This window comes from Capra hircus, chromosome 10 (genome assembly GCF_001704415.2).
Source record: "Capra hircus breed San Clemente chromosome 10, ASM170441v1, whole genome shotgun sequence".
In the NCBI taxonomy this organism is placed as follows: Eukaryota; Metazoa; Chordata; class Mammalia; order Artiodactyla; family Bovidae; genus Capra; species Capra hircus.
This window is the reverse complement of record NC_030817.1, coordinates 89166450-89186413: the sequence shown is the minus strand read 5'-3', so window position 1 is coordinate 89186413 and position 19964 is coordinate 89166450. Positions and strand designations below refer to the sequence as shown.

The window sequence follows — 19964 nt, the reverse complement described above, 5'->3', positions numbered from 1 at the left end:
AGCGCTGTTGGATGCTCTACAAAAGATCCAGAGACCATAGGCGGAAGAAATGGCAGCTGCAAGCCAACCACTTCTTGCCTCACGACCTTGCTCCTCTATGTTTATTGAGTGATTTTAACATTGGGTCTTTTTTTGCTGTTTTGACTATGGAAAGACAATTTAAGGAAAAGCTGAATTCTATTAAAACACTTGAGGCATGCTTATAAAAAAAATCAATCCAATTGACATATACACCCTACTGTATATAAAATTGATAATAAGAACCTACCGCATAGCACAGGGAACGCTATTCAATGAGCTATAATAGCCTATATAAGAAAAGGATCTAAAACAGAGTGGATGTATGTATAGTATGTCCCCTACATGTGAACGAGTTCCATTCTGAGAATGCATTAAGTCCAACAAGTTAGTGTAGGTACCCAACTAACAAAATCAGCTATACAGTACTGTGCTGTAATAGGTTTATGTAACTTTTCACACAAACAATACATTAAAAACAAACACAAAAAATAAAACATTTTTAATCTTACAATGCAGTACTTTGAAAACACAACAGCTGGCATACAGGGGCTGGCACCAGTGAACAGGCAAGAAGAGTTACTGACTGGTAGAGGGAGAGGAGGTGGGGGATGGTAGAGCTGTAGAATTGTCAGCAACTGGAGTCAGAGGGCAAGCTGCAATGGCACTCATGCCTGGTGCTGATGGCACAGGTCCTGGCTCCTTGCTGGATTCAGTTCTCTCCACCCTCTGGAAAAAACAATCCAGTGATGTCTGGGTAGTAGCTCTTTTTCTCTCACCATAGATGACACAGTAGCATGGATTAATTTCTGAACGGCTGCTGCGAACTTTGTGTACCATTCTACGTTCAGGTTCCGTGCCTCAGAAACAGTACCTCCTCAAATAAAGAAAATCCCCTTGCCATTCCCCACGTCATCAATCTCTTGGGTTCTTCAGTTACTTCTTTTCTCTGGACCCCAATCAATTACTAATGGGTCTTCATTAGTAAGCGTGTGTTTCACAGCAAATTCAGTGAAGTTGCCCCGTTGCAGATCTAGATCCAGTTTCTTCCTGAGGGACCTCTAAGCCGCTGAAGACCTATTTGGACTCCTCATCCATCTTCTCAAACCCATGGAAATCACGAACACACAGCCAGCAAAGATACTTCCAAACCATTCATGGTGATAGCTGTAACCTCACACCAAGCAGTCAGTTTTTTATGTCTTGTAGATGTGACACTCCTTCCAAAACTGTCCCAAAGTTGTTCCTGATTCACTGCCTGATGAAAAGTGTGACATAAATATTTCTTCAAAGTTGCTGCAACCCCCTGGCCCATAGACTGGATGAGCAATGTAGTGTTCAGTAGCAGATGCACTACTTTGACACTGGGGTGAAAGTTACCCACAAATGGGAGGTGGCCTGAAACACTGTTGAGTAGCTAAAGGATGAGTGGGACATCCTTCTCCAAGCAACATTTTTCTACCTCTGGGATAAAATGGTGTTAAAGCCACCTGGGAAATGGCCTGTGTAATCCAGGCTTTGGCATTACTCTTCCACATCACAGAAAGAGGGCCTTTGGCCATGGTTTTAAGGGCTTTCGGGTTCTCTGAATAATAAACTAAGGCAGACTTCAGCTTCATATGCCCGGAAGCACTGTCACCAGAGTAAACCTATCCTTTCCTACTTTATTGCCAAGCAGCAACTTTCCCTCCTTATTGATGTAACTTTGGTCTGCCAACCTCTTCCAGTACAGCCCTGTCTCATCCACATTAAAAATCTGCTTGGGTATAACTTCCCAAAATGTTTCAGGAAATTTCCAAGCAGCTACCATATCTGTAGTTGCTGCCTCACCACTTGCTTTTACATTGTGAAGGCCGGCTCGTTTGATTCTGGAAACACAGTCCAATTCTGTTTCTTCTTCAAGTCTTCATAAGGGCTTTTAGCTTTGTCTTCAATCAGCATTAAGCTGAGCAGGACTTGACGCTGATGCTGATCCTGTTTCTCCATCTCCTCCATCACTTTCCCACATTTCTTTGATATTATCAGCAGACTTCATGTTTCATGATCTCATCCTTGTTCTTTAGAATTGTGCCAGTGGTTGAACAGTTTATGTCGTAAGAATGAGCGACCTCTACCATCTTTTCGCCTCCCCCTGCTCTCCTGATGATTTTCACTTTTCTTTCTTTCCATCATTATCATTTGGCGCTTCACAGAAGTACCAGCTACTTTTTATCGCTTTTATGCTTGCTTCTGCACATCCTGGGATTGAAATAAAGATACTATACTACTACGATATACAGTGCTGTCCAGTACACAAAAGCACTTGTGCAAGATGCACACACATGACAAGGTACGCCAGACACATGAACTAACCTTTGTAACTGGACATGTGAACGCACGTTTACATTTTTGAAAGTTTGCAACTTGAAGGTTCATATGTTGAGGACTTACTGTATAACTGATTCACCTTGCTGTACACCTGAAGCTACACTGTAAATCAACTATACTCCAATTTTTAAAAAAAGAATTGATCAGACGGAAGGAAAGCAATGAGGCAGGAGATATAGGGCAAGTGTTGGAGAAATGTTTGCAAGTAGATCTCTAGTTGTCTCCCCCAATTTACCGCAGAACCTTCCCAACAATCTGAAACATGTCTCTAGTGATGTTCAATTCTCATGCTTAAAATCCTTTTAATAGCTCTCCATTACTTTCTGCATAAAATTACAACTTGACCTGGCATATTCTGTATTTTTTAAAAATGTTTGAAGCAGGTGATGGGCTCCCTTCATAATAATGTGGAGCAACTGAGTTTTGATAAAAGGGATTCTTCAGCTGTAACTGGAAAGGTGGAGTGTTAAAGCAGATTTATAGATCTGATGGTGGGAAGGTGAGTTCCATCTTGCTCCTCAATGAAAGGCCAAGTAAGATGGAGAGGGGAGAGAATATATCAAATGGTCATCTCAGAGGAGTAACATGTAGTCATATATGGTGGCTATTTCTCAACTCCTAAAGCTCCCTGGTTGTTTCACATTTCTGAGACTTTAATTTTCATGATTCCTTTCTGGCAAATTCCTACTTGTTTTTCCAGATTTTCCAGAAAGGAATATCAAAATTAAAATCTCTGAAATGTGAAACTAGGGAGCTTTAGGAGTTGAGAAATAGGCAACAAGTATGACTTCATGTTACTCCTCTGAGATTACTGTATAGCATATTCACAGCTGGTACCTACCTCACTTCCATTATTATAATACACTGATGTTTGCATTTGCTTTCCCTAATAGACTAAGCTTCTTTGAAAACTTGGCCTGTACTACTAGTGTGGGGCCCATGCAGGATCACATTTAATGGTAAACATTAATCAATGTTTAACATGAACAGACTTTTTGTCAGTAGAATCCACAACTAGGAGAATTAGAGGAATATGAAAGTGTGAAGGGTTAACCAGTCTCTAGAATAAACCAGCTCGTGATACCTGTGTCCTTTTTAAAATGGCACTGCATTATGGACACACCACAACAAGGGCTTTCATTTAATCCTTTTATTCAAATGCCAAAACAAGTTTCAAGATACAAATCGTAGTTGTGTTTAATTTAAAAACATCAGTTATGCTTTGTTAACGACTTTCAAAACCAAATCTAAGTTGTTATGACTAAAACGTCTCCCAGTCCATTTCTGGAGGACTACCTTTAATACATTTAGTAGCTACTCCAATTTTCACTCTACAAAAAGGAAAATGATGAGCCTGTAAGAAAAAGATAATGAACAGTTATGATATGAAACCCTTCCTGAGAAGAACGTTAACCATTACTAGGGAGACCAAGGATACCAGTTTCTGTTCCATACTATTGCAACCAGGCTTAAACACTTTGCAGAAGTGCATTTCTGGTCCTACCCCAGCCATAAATAGATATCTCTTATTACATCACAGAAAACCCAACTCCACCAACAAGATTTAGAATTTGCTAATAGCTTAAGGTTCTTTCCCTAAGAAAAGGGATAGGGTGCAGTTAAAAGAAAACTCAAGCGTTTATAAACCAAAAATTGAAAACAAATGTTTAAAGGTACTCTGATTTAAACAATTTCCAATAAGGCTGAAGTAAAGGAACAATATAGAAGCTTGTATCAATATAAAGGGAAAGAAAAAAATTTTTAAGGTATCCAAGTATTTTAATATTTATGGCATCAAATGAAATAATTTTCATTAAGCCCCCCAAACCTCCCCCAGTTTCTATATAATGAAAATTAATAACTTATATTTTAGTATGAACACATTCACTTCTGCTGATAGTAAAGCATAGATTTTCTTTAATGTTCCATGAAGCCAAAGAATTAGACAAATATTCGGCACCAGAAAACAAAAAACTAGTATTTTACGTAAGTGTACAATATTAGGGTATTTTATTTAGTTCAGCAAATGGCTGTTAGGACTGATGCTGCATGCTACTTTTAGAATTAGATGCAGTCTTTTTCTAAAGATTTAAGGCAGACTTTTAATTTCATCTGCTCACTCATGGTACTAAAATGGATCAAAGACGGCAAATAAATCAGACAAGTTAGCAGGAGAATGGTCTTTTCTTATAGTACCAACGGGAAGTCAGCATCATGCATCAGTGGACAAGACTAAGAACACAGCTAGACAAATCATCAAAGTATGGCTCTCTTCAGGGTGCTCTTTCCATGAAATCTTTAACTACTTGGAAACTCCTGTTCCAATTTTTAAGATGAATAAAATTCTAACATTTTTCAGGAAACAAACATGAGGAGACAAAGTTAAGCTAAAGAATGGAATCTCAACTTCAATTTTAAAGAATTTATTTTCCCATTTGTAGAGTAACATTATTGTAAAATCCACAGTTATTGCAACACTTGCACTGCTTAAAAGAACTCCTAAGATTTTTTTTAAGTATATTTTTTAAAAACCGAAACAAAATAATGTACATATTCTCTCAGAACATTGTGTCATTAAAGTCCATGTTATATCAGTCTGTATAAATCAATGTGATGTTACATAATATACATGATCTGATTTTTATCCTAAAAGCTTCTGACCATGTATATGATATCCAATGCTATCCAAGATAGATCCAATGCTTTTAATGTCAGACTGCAGAGACAGTTATGATCCTAAACAAAAGAAGGACAACTTTATATACACAACAGAAGTCTGACAGTTTAGCTGTTTGCAGCATCTGCTTGACGAGGCCATCCTTCTTCTTCAATTCCAGAATCATACTCCTCTTCAGAAGATTCTTTGGTTGGAGCCCTATAATGAAAAGTCATCAGTGTTTTTCTGGTTTTAATAAGAATTAGGGGTAAATATAACTTCTCAAAAAATAAATAATAAATTAATCCACCTAGCTAGAAAAGCTGCACAAAGAAAGAAAATATTGAGAGCACTTCTAATATTAAGATTGCATAATGGTAAAATATGAGAAACATTTCGAGCACACAACCAAAAACCATAAGTAATTTCCCAAACAATTTTTTTAAAGTGAAACAAATCAACAACCAGGCTTCAACAGTGAAGGCCTTTTCTCCAGCAAAAGAAGTAGAATCTATTATTTTATCTAAAATACTTGACATTTAGTATAAGTCAATGGAAAGAAATTGAAAGCTTCTAATCAAACCAATATGACTCAAATTAGCCAAAATTATGATTGGACCACAATTCTTTTATATACTAATAGTTGATGGAGGAGCCTGGTAGGCTGCAGTCCTTGGGGTTGCTAAGAGTCAGCACGACTGAGTGACTTCACTTTCATTTTTCACTTTCGTTTTTCACTTTCATGCACTGGAGAAGGCCAACGGCACCCCACTCCAGTATTCTTGCCTGGAGAATCCCAGAGACAGAGGAGCCTAGTGGGCTGCCATCTATGGGGTTGCACAGAGTCAGACATGACTTAAGTGACTTAGCAGCAGTAGCAGTAAACAATAAAATGAGAGATTATACCTCTCTGAATAAGTAAAGGTTGTTCAAAACCAATTAACTGCCTCATAAGTTACCTTAGAAGATAAGCATAAAATGTAGCATACCTTGTGACAGAAGCCTATTTTTTGTGTATGTAACATTCATGTCAAGCACTGTTTAATAAATATTTATTGAATAGACTGGGGTCAGTAAACTACAGCCTGCTGGCCAAATAAAGTCTGTCATTTGTTTCTGTAAATATTTATTTGAACACAGAGATGGATCACTCATTTATGCTGTAAGGGCAGAGTAGCTACAATACAAATTGTATGGCCCCGAAGTGTTAAAATAGCCTTGTACTGGACAGTTTACCGACCCCTAGAATAGTTAAATAAAAGCAGTGAAAGATATGTCAAGTTTGTCAACTGATAAGATACAACTAAGAGGAAAATTATGTCAACAAAGTTTTGGTCTTATGAAAGACAGGAAACAAGTAATAAATAAATTATAGAATTAGAAGCAAAGTTCATTTAAATCTTTTCATTTAGATTACTTTATGTCTTTTTTGATATTTCTTTTAGGAGAAAAAAGTGGAGGCTAGTTTTGAAGATCAATTTCCAAGAAGAGTCAAAATATCATTTTATAAACCAAAATTAGAAAATTTTTCTACAGAATATTTGAGATAACTGATTCCTTTATGAATATACACACACTGTATGACAGACCAATAAACTATAGCAATAAAGAATGATCTTAAGTTTTAGGCCTGTTTTAGTCTGACAATACACTTTACCGGATGTATCCTGGTTCCTTCTTTCCTTCTACTACTTCTTTGTCAACCTCCACACATACAATATCAGAATTAGGGACTTCGAACATTGGTTCTAGTAACAGCTTTTCCTGAAGAGTAAAAAAGCAATGAATTACATGGAAAACTGAGGTTACATACAAAATACTTGTATTCCATAGGTTATCAATCAAATTCATCAACTCAAGAAATATTATGGAGTCCCTATGATGCATCAGGAACTGAATTTTGAAAAGTCAATGTAAAAGCTTTCATATTCTTCATATTAAAACAGCTTCTAACTAAATTTGGACAGAAGTCATTCTATAAGGGAAAGCTTCTTGTCTGCAGTTCTGCCTACTTAGGTCACCTTGCACCTACAAAGATTGTACTTTCACTTTGCATGTGATCAGATGCTCCTCAAGAAGCATTTCTGACATACTTTATCACCAAAGGAGGTCAACTGGTAGTCCTTAATTTGAAAATGACTTAATCTTAAATCATCTATACCAAGCTATGACTTCAAACATGCATTTGTCTCAACTGCTGCAGTAGATCTAAAGTAATTTAAAAAGAAAACCTAGTTTACCTATGGGTAGCAGCTGCATTGGAGAAGGCAATGGCATTCCACTCCAGTACTCTTGGCTGGAAAATCCCCTGGACAGAGGAGCCTGGTAGGCTGCAGTCCATGGGGTCGCTAAGAGTCAGACACGACTGAGTGACTTCACTTTCACTTTTCACTTTCATGCACTGGAGAAGGAAATGGCAGCCCACACCAGTGTTCTTGCCTGGAGAATCCCAGGACGGAGGAGCCTGGTGGGCTGCTGTCTATGGGGTCGCACAGAGTCAGACACGACTGAAGCGACTTAGCAGCAGCAGTAGCAGCTGGATTATGTTCCATCTTAAGGAAAATATTGGTTGAATACATCAAATTTTCTAAAAATGTCAACTATATTACATTTTCTTCTAGTTTCAGTTCAGTTGCTCAGTCATGTCCGACTCTGTGCGACCCTATGAATCGCAGCATGCCAGGCCTCCCTGTCCATCACCAACTCCCGGAGTTCACTCAGACTCACGTCCATCGAGTTGGTGATGCCATCCAGCCATCTCATCCTCTGTCGTCCCCTTCTCCTCCTGCCCTCAATCCCTCCCAGCGTCAGACTCTTTTCCAATGAGTCCACTCTTCGCATGAGGTGGCCAAAGTACTGGAGCTTCAGCTTTAGCATCATTCCTTCCAAAGAAACCCCAGGGCTGATCTCCTTCAGAATGGACTGCTTGGATCTCCTTGCAGTCCAAGGGACTCTCCAGAGTCTTCTCCAGCACCACAGTTCAAAAGCATCAATTCTTTGGCGCTCAGCCTTCTTCACAGTCCAACTCCAGGACCACAGGAAAAACCATAGCCTTGACTAGACGGACCTTAGTCGGCAAAGTAATGTCTCTGCTTTTGAATATACTATCTAGATTGGTCATAACTTTTCTTCCAAGGAGCAAGCATCTTTTAATTTCATGGCTGCAATAACCATCTGCAGTGATTTTGGAGCCCAAAAAACTAAAGTCTGACACTGTTTCCACTGTTTCCCCATCTTTTTCCCATGAAGTGATGGGACCGGATGCCATGATCTTCGTTTTCTGAATGTTAAGCTTTAGGCCAACTTTTTCACTCTCCTCTTTCACTTTCATCAAGAGGCTTTTTAGCTCCTCTTCACTTTCTGCCATAAGGGTGGTGTCATCTGCATATCTGAGGTTATTGATATTTCTCCCGGCAATCTTGATTTCAGCTTGTGCTTCTTCCAGTCCAGCGTTTCTCATGATGTACTCTACATATAAGTTAAATAAGCAGGGTGACAATATACAGCCTTGACGTACTCCTTTTCCTATTTGGAACCAGTCTGTTGTTCCATGTCCAGTTCTAACTGCTGCTTCCTGACCTGCATACAGATTTCTCAAGAGGCAGGTCAGGTGGTCCGGTATTTCCGTCTCTTTCAGAATTCTCCACAGTTTATTGTGATCCACACAGTCAAAAGCTTTGGCATAGTCAATAAAGCAGGAATAGATGTTTTTCTGGAACTCTCTTGCTTTTTCCATGATCCAGCGGATGTTGGCAATTTGATCTCTGGTTCCTCTGCCTTTTCTAAAACCAGCTTGAACATCAGGAAGTTCACGGTTCACGTATTGCTGAAGCCTGGCTTGGAGAATTTTGAGTATTACTTTACTAGCATGTGAGATGAGTGCAATTATGCAGTAGTTTGAGCATTCTTTGGCATTGCCTTTCTTTGGAATTGGAATGAAAACTGACCTTTTCCAGTCCTGTGGCCACTGCTGAGTTTTCCAAATTTGCTGGCATATTGAGTGCAGCACTTTCACAGCATCATCTTTCAGGATTTGAAACAGCTCCACTGGAATTCCATCACCTCCACTAGCTTTGTTCATAGCAATACTTTCCAAGGCCCACTTGACTTCACGTTCCAGGATGTCTGGCTCTAGATCAGTGATCACACCATCATGATTATCTGGGTCGTAAAGATCTTTTTTGTACAGTTCTTCTGTGTATTCTTGCCACCTCTTCTTAATATCTTCTGCTTCTGTTAGGTCCAGACCATTTCTGTCCTTTATCGAGCCATCTTTGGGTGAAATGTTCCCTTGGTATCTCTTAATTTTCTTGAAGAGATCCCTAGTCTTTCCCATTCTGTTCTTTTCCTCTATTTCTCTGCACTGATCACTGAAGAAGGCTTTCTCATCTCTTCTTGCTATTCTTTGGAACTCTGCATTCAGATGCTGATATCTTTCCTTTTCTCCTTTGCTTTTCGCCTTCTTTTCACAGCTATTTGTAAGGCCTCCCCAGACAGCCATTTTGCTTTTTTGCATTTCTTTTCCATGGGGATGGTCTTGATTCCTGTCTCCTGTACAATGTCACGAACCTCATTCCATAGTTCATCAGGCACTCTATCTATCAGATCTAGGCCCTTAAATCTATTTCTCACTTCCACTGTATAATCATAAGGGATTTGATTTAGGTCATACCTGAATGGTCTAGCGGTTTTCCCTACTTTCTTCAATTTGAGTCTGAATTTGGTAATAAGGAGTTCATGATCTGAGCCACAGTCAGCTCCTGGTCTTGTTTTTGTTGACTCTATAGAGCTTCTCCATCTTTGGCTGCAAAGAATATAATCAATCTGATTTCGGTGTTGACCATCTGGTGATGTCCATGTGTAGAGTCTTCTCTTGTGTTGTTGGAAGAGGGTGTTTGCTATGACCAGTGCATTTTCTTGGCAAAACTCTATTAGTCTTTGCCCTGCTTCATTCCGCATTCCAAGGCCAAATTTGCCTGTTACTCCAGGTGTTTCTTGACTTCCTACTTTTGCATTCCAGTCCCCTATAATGAAAAGGACATCTTTTTGGGGTGTTAGTTCTAAAAGGTCTTGTAGGTCTTCATAGAACCGTTCAACTTCAGCTTCTTCAGCATTACTGGTTGGGGCATAGACTTGGATAACTGTGTTAATGAATGGTTTGCCTTGGAGACGAACAGAGATCATTCTGTCATTTTTGAGATCGCATCCAAGTACTGCATTTCAGACTCTTTTGTTGACCATGATGGCTACTCCATTTCTTCTGAGGGATTCCTGCCCTCAGTAGTAGATATAATGGTCATCTGAGTTAAATTCATCCATTCCAGTTACATGTTTATAAATCTGTCACAGCACCTGAAGTTGATGGCTTTATTAAAGTATTATCGCAAATTGTGACAGATGTGTAGTTCTGTTCAAAAAGTCCTACTTAGATGAGAGAAGTAATATTTAGCAGTGAAATCCTCAGAGAACAGACCATGTGCTTGCTTTTGCAGCATGTAGGGAAACAGTAACCCACTGTACAGCCACACCAGGGAGGGGAAAGACCTTTAAGAAAGAGGGTGGCTGAAAAGTAGGCTGGGTCTCCAGGACTTGTAACAAAATTAAAATAGTGAGTTCATACTACACTGAAGAATTTAGTAATAAAATGTTATAATATCTACAACTTAATTTCAAACATAAAACAACATGAAATGAGAGAATTTCAATGGTTCTGAGGAGCCACTCTGGAGCTTAGTCAAAAGGCCTATGTAGGGTTTTCTAAAACCTCCTTCCCATGATCCTGATTTCCTCTATTTCATTAATCACATTAAGTGTATGTCCTTTGTTGCAAACACCTTGAAGTTCCATTTTAGAATGAAGAAAAGGGACTTCCCTGGAAGTCCAGTGCTTCCACTGGAAGGGTTCAAACACTGGTTGAGAAACAAAGATTCTGCATGCTGCACAGTGTGGCCAAAATATACAAGAAAAAAAAAATCACAAAAAATATTAGACGAACAGAGATCATTCTGTCATTTTTGAGATTGCATCCAAGTACTTCATTTCAGACTCTTTGGACAAATTTCTGGATATATTTCCAAAGAAAAACGTGGCGGTTTAATATTCTCAAAATTCAGACCAAGAAATAATCTAGCTTTTGTAAATTTATGCCAACTTACCATAATGGACCGGAGGCCTCGTGCACCTGTTTTTCGTTCTAGTGCCAATCTGGCTATGGCTTTTAAAGCATCTTCAGTAACATTTAGTTCACACTACAAATACATTCAAAAGAAATAATTCAGATAATATTTGATGATGACATTTTCCTAATAAAATCATGCAGTATTTGATCTATTACTACCTATCACCATTATTGGTCTTTTTATAACAAGAGGTGAATGCCCTGACTTTACAGGTAAAGAAATGTTCCATAGAGTTAAGTACACTGATTCACTAATACTTAAAAACAGAATCTTGTGTCTTGACTGATCCTATCTCCTTTCAGACTCACGTATTTTTAGATTGTAACTTAAGCTTCTGAAAAAAATACTCATTTTAAAAAGTGTTACTAACCCTCTCATCCAATAGAACAAAGGTACAATTTTAAGACAAGTCTCTCTAAATTACCACAAATATAAAAAATTACTGAGAATTTAATATACCTCCCCCTAAAAAATAAGATCTTGGTACTAAAAAACTTTTGGTTATTAATTTATACCTCCAGAAAATGTAAAACTTATACAAGGTAATTATCTCTCATGATGCTTTAGACTCTTGCTTTCAAAAAGCACTTGTTTCTATGAATTAGCTTATGAGACAGTTAACAGCATGAATGTTTCTATGAATTAGCTTATGAAACAGTTAACAGCATGAATCAAAGTTTGTCCTTAGTTCCTGAAGAGGTTTTCTAAATTAACACGGATCTTCTAAGACTTTATTCAACATTTATTGAATCCAGATGTTTAAATATTAGAAACTGAATGATGACTCAGATACCACCTTTACCCTCAAGAAACTTAAGTGTATCAGATGGTGACAAATTAGCAAAATAGCATTTACAGCATAGCGTTTGCACATGTTGCTAAGAGAACAATAAAAGTGGGGACATCTAAATAAGCCCAGGGGACCACTGAAGCATTTTTAAGGAGGGGAGTAAAATAATTAGCTTTGGGTTTATTCATTCAATAAATATTTATTAGGCACTTAATATCTATTGGTTGAACCCTATGTTCAATAATTTTAAAAAGATCCATTCTGGAAGTAAAGTGGGAGATGGTATTTTGGTGGTGGTGGTCAGAGACAAACTTTAGGTAGGGAAACCCAATTAGGAAGCAAATGCATGGGTCAAGGTGAAGAATGATTAAGGAGACTGACTTGAGGTAGAAACAGTGGCAATGGAGAGGAGGAGGCTAATGTTTTGTGACACTAAGTTCATAAAACCCAAACATTTGCTATCTGATTGGATATATGGCTCTAAGTGTCTGACTGCAGAGAAATAGACGTGAGAGCTAACTTTAGGAAAAAATATACCCAGCATGTCACAATGAAAGGATTTAGAATATCAAGACTGAAAAGACAATTCTGTGTGCCTAGTTTGCGGGGTTAGCCATAGGCTGCTAGCATTTCTCTCAATATCTATCCTAGTCTTCAAGCTACAATGCTGACTTTAATTAAGAAAAAAAATTAAGCCAATTCATAAGTGTCTAACACAACACAACGTGCCTTCCCTGATTCCTAGATCCATATTTAGTGAGTAATAGGCTGGTCTGTTCCTGCCAACAGAATCTGCCTGCCAATGCAGGAGACACAGACTCAATCCTTAGGCTGGGAAGATCCCCTGGAAGAGGGGAAATGGCAACCCACTCCAGTATTCTTGCCTGGAAAATTCCATGGACAGAGGAGCCTGGCAGGCTACAGTCCACGGTGCGGCAGAGTCAGATACGACTGAGCAACTGAGTGCACATGCACACACACAGGCTGGTATTCCAGACGAGAAGTACTGCTTTTTAATTTGTTAGGCTAACATATGCAGATTTTCCATAGCAAAAAAATACACATAAGTTAAGTATAAAAAGTAAAGATCTAACCTTATCCATGCTGAATAAGGCTTGGTACTGAGGGATAACAGCATTACGTGGCTCAGTTAGTATTTGTACAAGTGTTTTCTCATCTAGGCTATGCAAAGGAACTACCACAGGCAACCGTCCCACAAACTCAGGAATCATGCCAAACTCAATGAGATCTCTGGCTTCCACATGACGTAATAAACGATCTTTTTCTTCAATGTCTTGGTGAGTATTCGATTCTCCACTTCGATTGGCAAGGTCAGCAGCAGCTGCAGCCCTTCTACCTTTTCCCAGATTAGATGGTGTTCCAAATCCAAGATACTGCCAAAGAAAACACAGGTATTACAAATAACAAAATGAAGCTGCATCGTGTTCAGCATTCTGCATGCATATCTCACGTGATCTTTGCAACCGAAGAAAGTATTATCATTTATATTTTACAATGAATAAAAAAGGCTTAGAGAGGTTAAGTACCTTAAGCTCTCATTTCTGCTAGTGGTTAACAACCAGGATTCAAACTTAGGTCTATCTGCCTTCAGAACTGAGAACCCAACCAACTCTCAGAAGAATGAATTCTAGTAAGAATAGGTAAGAACTACGAAGGGAAGTCCCTTAGAACTCAGATTATGATATTGCAGGACATTTCCCAGACCTCTCGACTAGTATAACTTCCAAAATGTGCAAGAAAGTAGAGATAGTAATTATTTTGTAACCAAAGTCAATTAATTCTGTAATACTAACAGGAGTAGAGTCTATGGAACAAGCAGTCTTACAAGTAAATTATCCACAAGCGTCTTAAGTCATTGCTAAGCATTCTACTAAAATCGTAATTTGGGGTTGCATACTATCAGATTATATGATGAGTTAGAACACTGTATGAGTTAGATTTTATAAAAGAGCATGTAAGGATGACATCAAACAAAAATGGTAACCTTGTTGCAAAAGGTTGTGTATCTACAATGTATGGACCTTGCTTTACTCAGTATAAAGAACTATACTCCAGGTAACTGTCATAGAGTTTGATTTTGATGTCATACAACTTTTGTCAAAAGTACAAGAGAAGTACATGATATATGAGAAAACAGTCTAAGTTAATTCTAAATATTCTGTGTATGTGGACAGTGACTCTATCAGAAAGCAAAGAATTTTGCTTTCAATAATGTAAACATTAAAAAAATTTCTTCAGGATGTACCTTTCCTTTTTTAAAAAAATTTTTATTTTTTTAATATAAATTTATTTAATTGGAGGTTAATTACTTTACAATATTGTACTGGTTTTGCCGTACATCAATTGAAGGATAATTGCTTTAAAGTATTCTGTTGGTCTCTACCAAACAGTAACATCAATCAGTCATAGGTTTACCCATGTCCCCTTCCACGTGAACATCCCTCCCACCTCCCTCCCCACCCCATCAGGTTTTTACCGAGCCCCAGTACAAGCTCCCTGAGTCACACAGCAAATTCCCACTGGCCATCTCTTCCCATGGCCCCACTGGCCATGTTTCCATGTTACCCTCTCCGTACATCCCACCCTCTCCTTCCTCCCGCTCCAGCAGTGTCCATAAGTCTGTCCTCAGCATTTGTGTCTCCACATCTGCTCTGCAGGAGTGCTATTGTTCAGTCACCAAGTCATGACCAACTCTTTACAACCCCGTGGACTACAGCACGCCAGGCTTCCCTATCCCTCACCATCTCCTGGAATTTGCCCAAGTTCATGTCCATTGAATCAGTGATTCATCTTATCCTCTGTCGCTCTCTTCTCCTTCTGCCTTCAATCTTTCCCAATGTCAAGGTCTTTTCCAATGAGTCTGCTGTTGGCATCAGCTGAGCTTCAGCTTCAGCATCAGTCGTTCCAACAAATATTCAGGGTTGATTTCCTTTAGGATTGACTGGTTTGATCTCCTTGTTGTCCAAGGGACTCTCAAGAGTCTTATCCAGCACCACAATTTGAAAGCATCAATTCACTGGCACTCAGCCTTCTTTATGGCCCAACTCCCACATCTGTACATGACTACCGAAAAAAATCATAGCTTTGACTACACAGAACTTGTTGGCAAAGTGATGTTTCTGCTTCTTAACAAGCTGTCTAGGTTGGTCAAGCTTTTCTTCCAAGGAGCAAGCATCCTTTAATTTCGTGGCTACAGTCACCATTCGCAGTGATTTTGGAGCCCAAGAACATAAACTTTCTGTTTCCACTGTTTCCCCCATCTATTTGCCATGAAGTGATGAGACCGGATGCCATGATCTTAGTTTTTTTTAATACTGAGTTTTAAGCCAGCTTTTTCACTTTCCTCCTTCAGTCACATCAAGAGGTTCTTTAGTTCCTCTTCACTTTATGCCATTAGAGTAGTATTATCCAACATATCTGAGGTTATTAATCTCTTGATTCCAGCTTATAACTCATCCAGCCCGGCATTTCGCATGATATCCTCTGTGTCTAAGTTAAATAAACAAGGTAACAATAAACAGCGTTGTCATACTCCTTTCTCAATCCTGAACCAGTCAGTTGTTCCATACAAGGTTCTAACTGTTGCATACAGGTTTCTCAGGAGGCAGGTAAGATGGTTTGGTATGCCCATCTCTTTAAGAGTTTTCCACAGTTTTTATCATCCACACAGTCAAAGGCATTAGCGCAGTCAATGAAACAGAGGTAAATGTTTTTCTGGAATTCCCTTGCTTTTATGATCTAGTGAATGTTGGCAATTTGACCTCTGGTTTCTCTGCCTTTTCTAAATCCAGCTTGAAGATCTAAAAGTTCTCAGTTCATGTAATGCTGAAGCCCAGCATGCAGGATTCTGAGCATGACCTTACTAGCATGGGAGATGAGTGCAATTGTCCAGTGGTTTAACATTCTTTAGTACTGCCTTTCTTAGGAACTGGGATGAGGATGGACCTTTTCCAGTCCTGTGGCCACTGATGAGTTTTCCAAATGTGCTGACATATTGAGTGCAGCACTTTGAGAGCACCATCTTTTAGGATTTTAAGTAGCTCTGCTGGATTTCATCACCTCCACTAGCTTTACTGGCAGCAGTGCTTTGTAAGGCCCACTTGACTTCACACTCCAGGATGTCTGGCTCTGAGTGAGTGACCATACCAACACCATCATGGTTATCCAGGTCATTACGATCTTTTTTGTGCAGTTCTTCTGTGTATTTTTTCCATCTCTTCTTGAACTCTTCTGCTTCTATTAGATCTTTACCTGTTTCTGTCCTTTATTGTGCCTATCTTTGGATGAAATGTTCCTTTGGTATTTCCAATTTTCTTAAGGAGATCTCTAGTCTTTCCCCTTCAGCTATTTTTCCTCTATTTCTTTGCACTGTTCATTGAAGAAGGCCTTCTTGTCTCTCCTTGGTATTTTCTGGAACTCTGCATTTAGTTGGATGTACCATTCCCTTTCTCCCTTGCTTTTTGCATCTCTTCTTTCTTCAGTTTTTTGTAAAGCCTCCTCAGACAATCACTTAGCTTTCTTTTCTTTTTCTTTGGGATGGTTTTGTTCACTGTCTCCTGAACAATATTACCAAGCTCTGTCCATAGTTCCACAGCCACTCTAGTTAACTAGATCTAATCCCTTGAATCTGTGCGTCACCTCCACTGTTATTCATAGGAGATTTAAGTTGTACCTGACTGGCCTATTGGTTTTCCCCTCTTTCTTGAGGTTAAGCTTGAATTTTGCAGAGAAGCTAATAATCTGAGCCACAGTCGGCTCCAAGTCTTGTTTTGCTAACTGTATACAGCTTCTCCATCTTCAGTCACAAAGAATGTAATCAATCTGATTTTGGTATTGACCATTTGGTGAAGCCCATGTGTAAGGTTTATATATATTATAAAGCATTATTACAAAACACTGGGAATATAAGCCTGAAGACAGTCCTTATCCTAACTTAAAAGTGTTTATTTATAGTGAGAACACATACAAATATATATATTTTTTAAATTTTTTATTTTGTGTTGTTGCTGCTGCTGCTGCTAAGTCGCTTCAGTCGTGTCCGACTCTGTGCGACCCCATAGACAGCAGCCCACCAGGCTCCCCCGTCCCTGGGATTCTCCAGGCAAGAACACTGGAGTGGGTTGCCATTTCCTTCTCCAATGCATGAGAGTGAAAAGTGAAAGTGAAGTCGCTCAGTTGTGTCCGACTCTTAGCGACCCCATGGACTGCAGCCTACCAGGCTCCTCTGTCCATGGGATTTTCCAGGCAAGAGTACTGGAGTGGGGAGCCATTGCCTTCTCCAATTTTGTATTGGGGTATAGCCAATTTTCAATGTTGTGATAGTTTAAGGAGAACAGCAAAGGGAGTTGACCATACATATACATGTATCCATTCTCCCCCAAGCTCCCCTCACATTCAGGCTGGCACATAACACTGAGCAGAGTTCTGTATGCTATACAGTAGGGTCTTGTTGGTTATCCATTTTAAATATAGCAGTGTGTACATGTCCATCCAGATGACCCGCAGACGACACCACCCTTATGGCAGAAAGTGAAAAAGAACTAAAGAGCCTCTTGATGAAAGTGAAAGAGGAGAGTGAAAAAGTTGGCTTAAAGCTCAACAATTCAAAAACAAAGATCATGGCAACCAGTGCCATCACTTCATGGCAAATAGATGGAGAAACAATGGAAACAGTGAGAGACTTTATTTTTCTTGGTCTCTAAAATCACTGCAGATGGTGACTGCAGCCATGAAATTAAAAGACACTTGCTCCTTGGAAGCAAAGCTATGAGCAACCTAGACAGCACATTAAAAAGCAGAGACTACTTTGCCGACAAAGGTCTATCTAGTCAAAGCTATGGTTTTTTCAGTGGTCATGTATGGATGTGAGAGCTGGACTATAGAGAAAGCTGAGCAATAAAGAATTGATGCTTTTGAACTGTGGTATTGGAGAAGACTCTTGAGAGTCCCTTGGACTGTAAGGAGATCCAAGCAGTCCATCCTAAAGGAAATGAGTCCTGAATATTCACTGGAAGGACTGATGCTGAAGCTGAAACTCCAATACTTTGTTCACTTGATGCAAAGAACTAACTCACTGGATAAGACCCTGATGCTGGGAAAGACTGAAGGCAAGAGGAAACAGGGACGACAGATGATGGGATGGTTGGATGCTATCACTGGCTTGATGGACATGAGTTTGAGCAAGCTCTGGGCGTTGGTGATGGACAGGGAAGTCTGGCATGCTTCAGTCCATGGGGTCGCAAAGAGTCAGACACAACTGAGCAACTAAACTGAACATGTCCATCTCAAACTCCCTGACTATTCCTTACCCCTATCCTCCCCTCTGGTTCGTTCTGAGTCTGAGAACACATGAAGATATTAAAGCATCATAACTGCAATGAAGGACAACTGTGCAGGAAACCTTAGCAGTGGAAAGGAAGAAAAGAGGCACAATCTGGGGAAGGAGGGTAGGAAGTGACCAAGAAAGTCCTCACAGAGGAACTGACTCATCATTTAACAGAATCTTAAAGAATGAACACATATCTGCCAACTGAACTGAGGTAGGGGAAAACATGAGCAAAGGCAATAGGTTTCATATGGTCAGGATATAGGTATATTATTTAATACTGTAAGCCTGGCTTTCAATGAGGTTTGATAAAAACAATAGCCAAATGGAAGTGTTTAATCCTTCATCAAATTACTGTTACAGACTCTTTCATGTCCCGGTCTTCTTTTCATAAAAATCCATCTTTTAAAATCTTTGTCTTTCATGAAGAAATTATACCCTTCCTCGTTCAGGGAATAAAAACTAGCTCATGATTTCTCCCTAATTTCATTAAGAAGTTCAAAGATAAACAGTGACTTAATTTCCACTAACTTGAAATGATGTAAACTTTCTTTCTATCCATTTCTGACCTCTTTACTAACGTTACTTTTAACTGTTCTTTTCTACATGTTTCTAGTTTCAATTTTATTTGCAAGTATGAATTATAAATAAATATAAGAACATGGTCCTTGCTTTTGGTTACAGAATTTCGAATATAGAGTTCTGTCTCCCACTGTCCCCCATTTCTTTCATACCCACACATGTGCGTGTACACACGAAGAAATAATTTCTTCTAATTTTTTTAGGCTAACTTGTGCAGAATTTCAAAAGCAAGAAAAACACAAATTGATTAATATGAAAAATAAAAATCTAACCTTATCCATGCTGAATAAGGTCTGATGCTGAGAAGTAACAGCACTACATGGCTCAGCTGGTAGCCTTATAAGAGGTTTCTCCTCTAGACTATGCAAAGGAATGACCACAGGCAACTGCTCCATTAGCAGAGCTATTTTTTTTTTTTTTTTTACTACTACTAAACTAATGATGCTAAAGCTGAAGCTCCAGTACTTTGGCCACCTCATGCAAAGAGTTGACTCATTGGAAAAGAGTCTGATGCTGGGAGGGATTGGGGGCAGGAGGAGAAGGGGACGACCGAGGATGAGATGGCTGGATGGCATCACTGACTCGATGGACGTGAATCTGAGTGAACTCCGGGAGATGGTGATGGACAGGGAGGCCTGGCGTGCTGCGATTCATGGGGTCACAAAGAGTCGGACACGACTGAGCAACTGAACTGAATACCAAACTAAAAAACTCAAGTAAACTGCTACTAAACATGTAAGGCCAAGAAGACTTAAAGCAGGCAATATACAAAAGAAGTGATCTATGATACATTCATTTAGGTATTATATAAACCTAAACATATAATATAAAAGATATTATTTGTAGCTATTATGTAAAACAAAAAAGCATGGAAAATAGGCATGTTTTGGGGGTTCTTGCCACTATGCTGATATTATGTTTTATCGTAAGTAGGTACTGGGAATGAACCTTGAGGATATGAAAAAATAAATTTCAGCTAAAATCAAGGCTTATAAGAATGTTTAAGAAATATCTATAAACTAGGTG

At 39.1% G+C, this 19964-nt stretch overlaps 1 protein-coding gene across 1 annotated transcript in view; it reads right to left on the bottom strand.

Annotated features, from left to right (window-relative positions):
- The window catches only part of CLPX (caseinolytic mitochondrial matrix peptidase chaperone subunit), a 42863-nt gene continuing 26419 nt past the window's right edge, over positions 3521-19964 (bottom strand). The window contains exons 11-14 of the mRNA XM_005685102.3: positions 13105-13404; positions 11197-11289; positions 6699-6805; positions 3521-5260 (exon numbers count right to left, since the gene is read on the bottom strand). Of these exons, the coding sequence (XP_005685159.1) occupies positions 5170-5260; positions 6699-6805; positions 11197-11289; positions 13105-13404 (591 nt within the window). The 3' untranslated portion in view covers positions 3521-5169. The remainder of the gene's footprint in view (positions 5261-6698; positions 6806-11196; positions 11290-13104; positions 13405-19964) is intronic.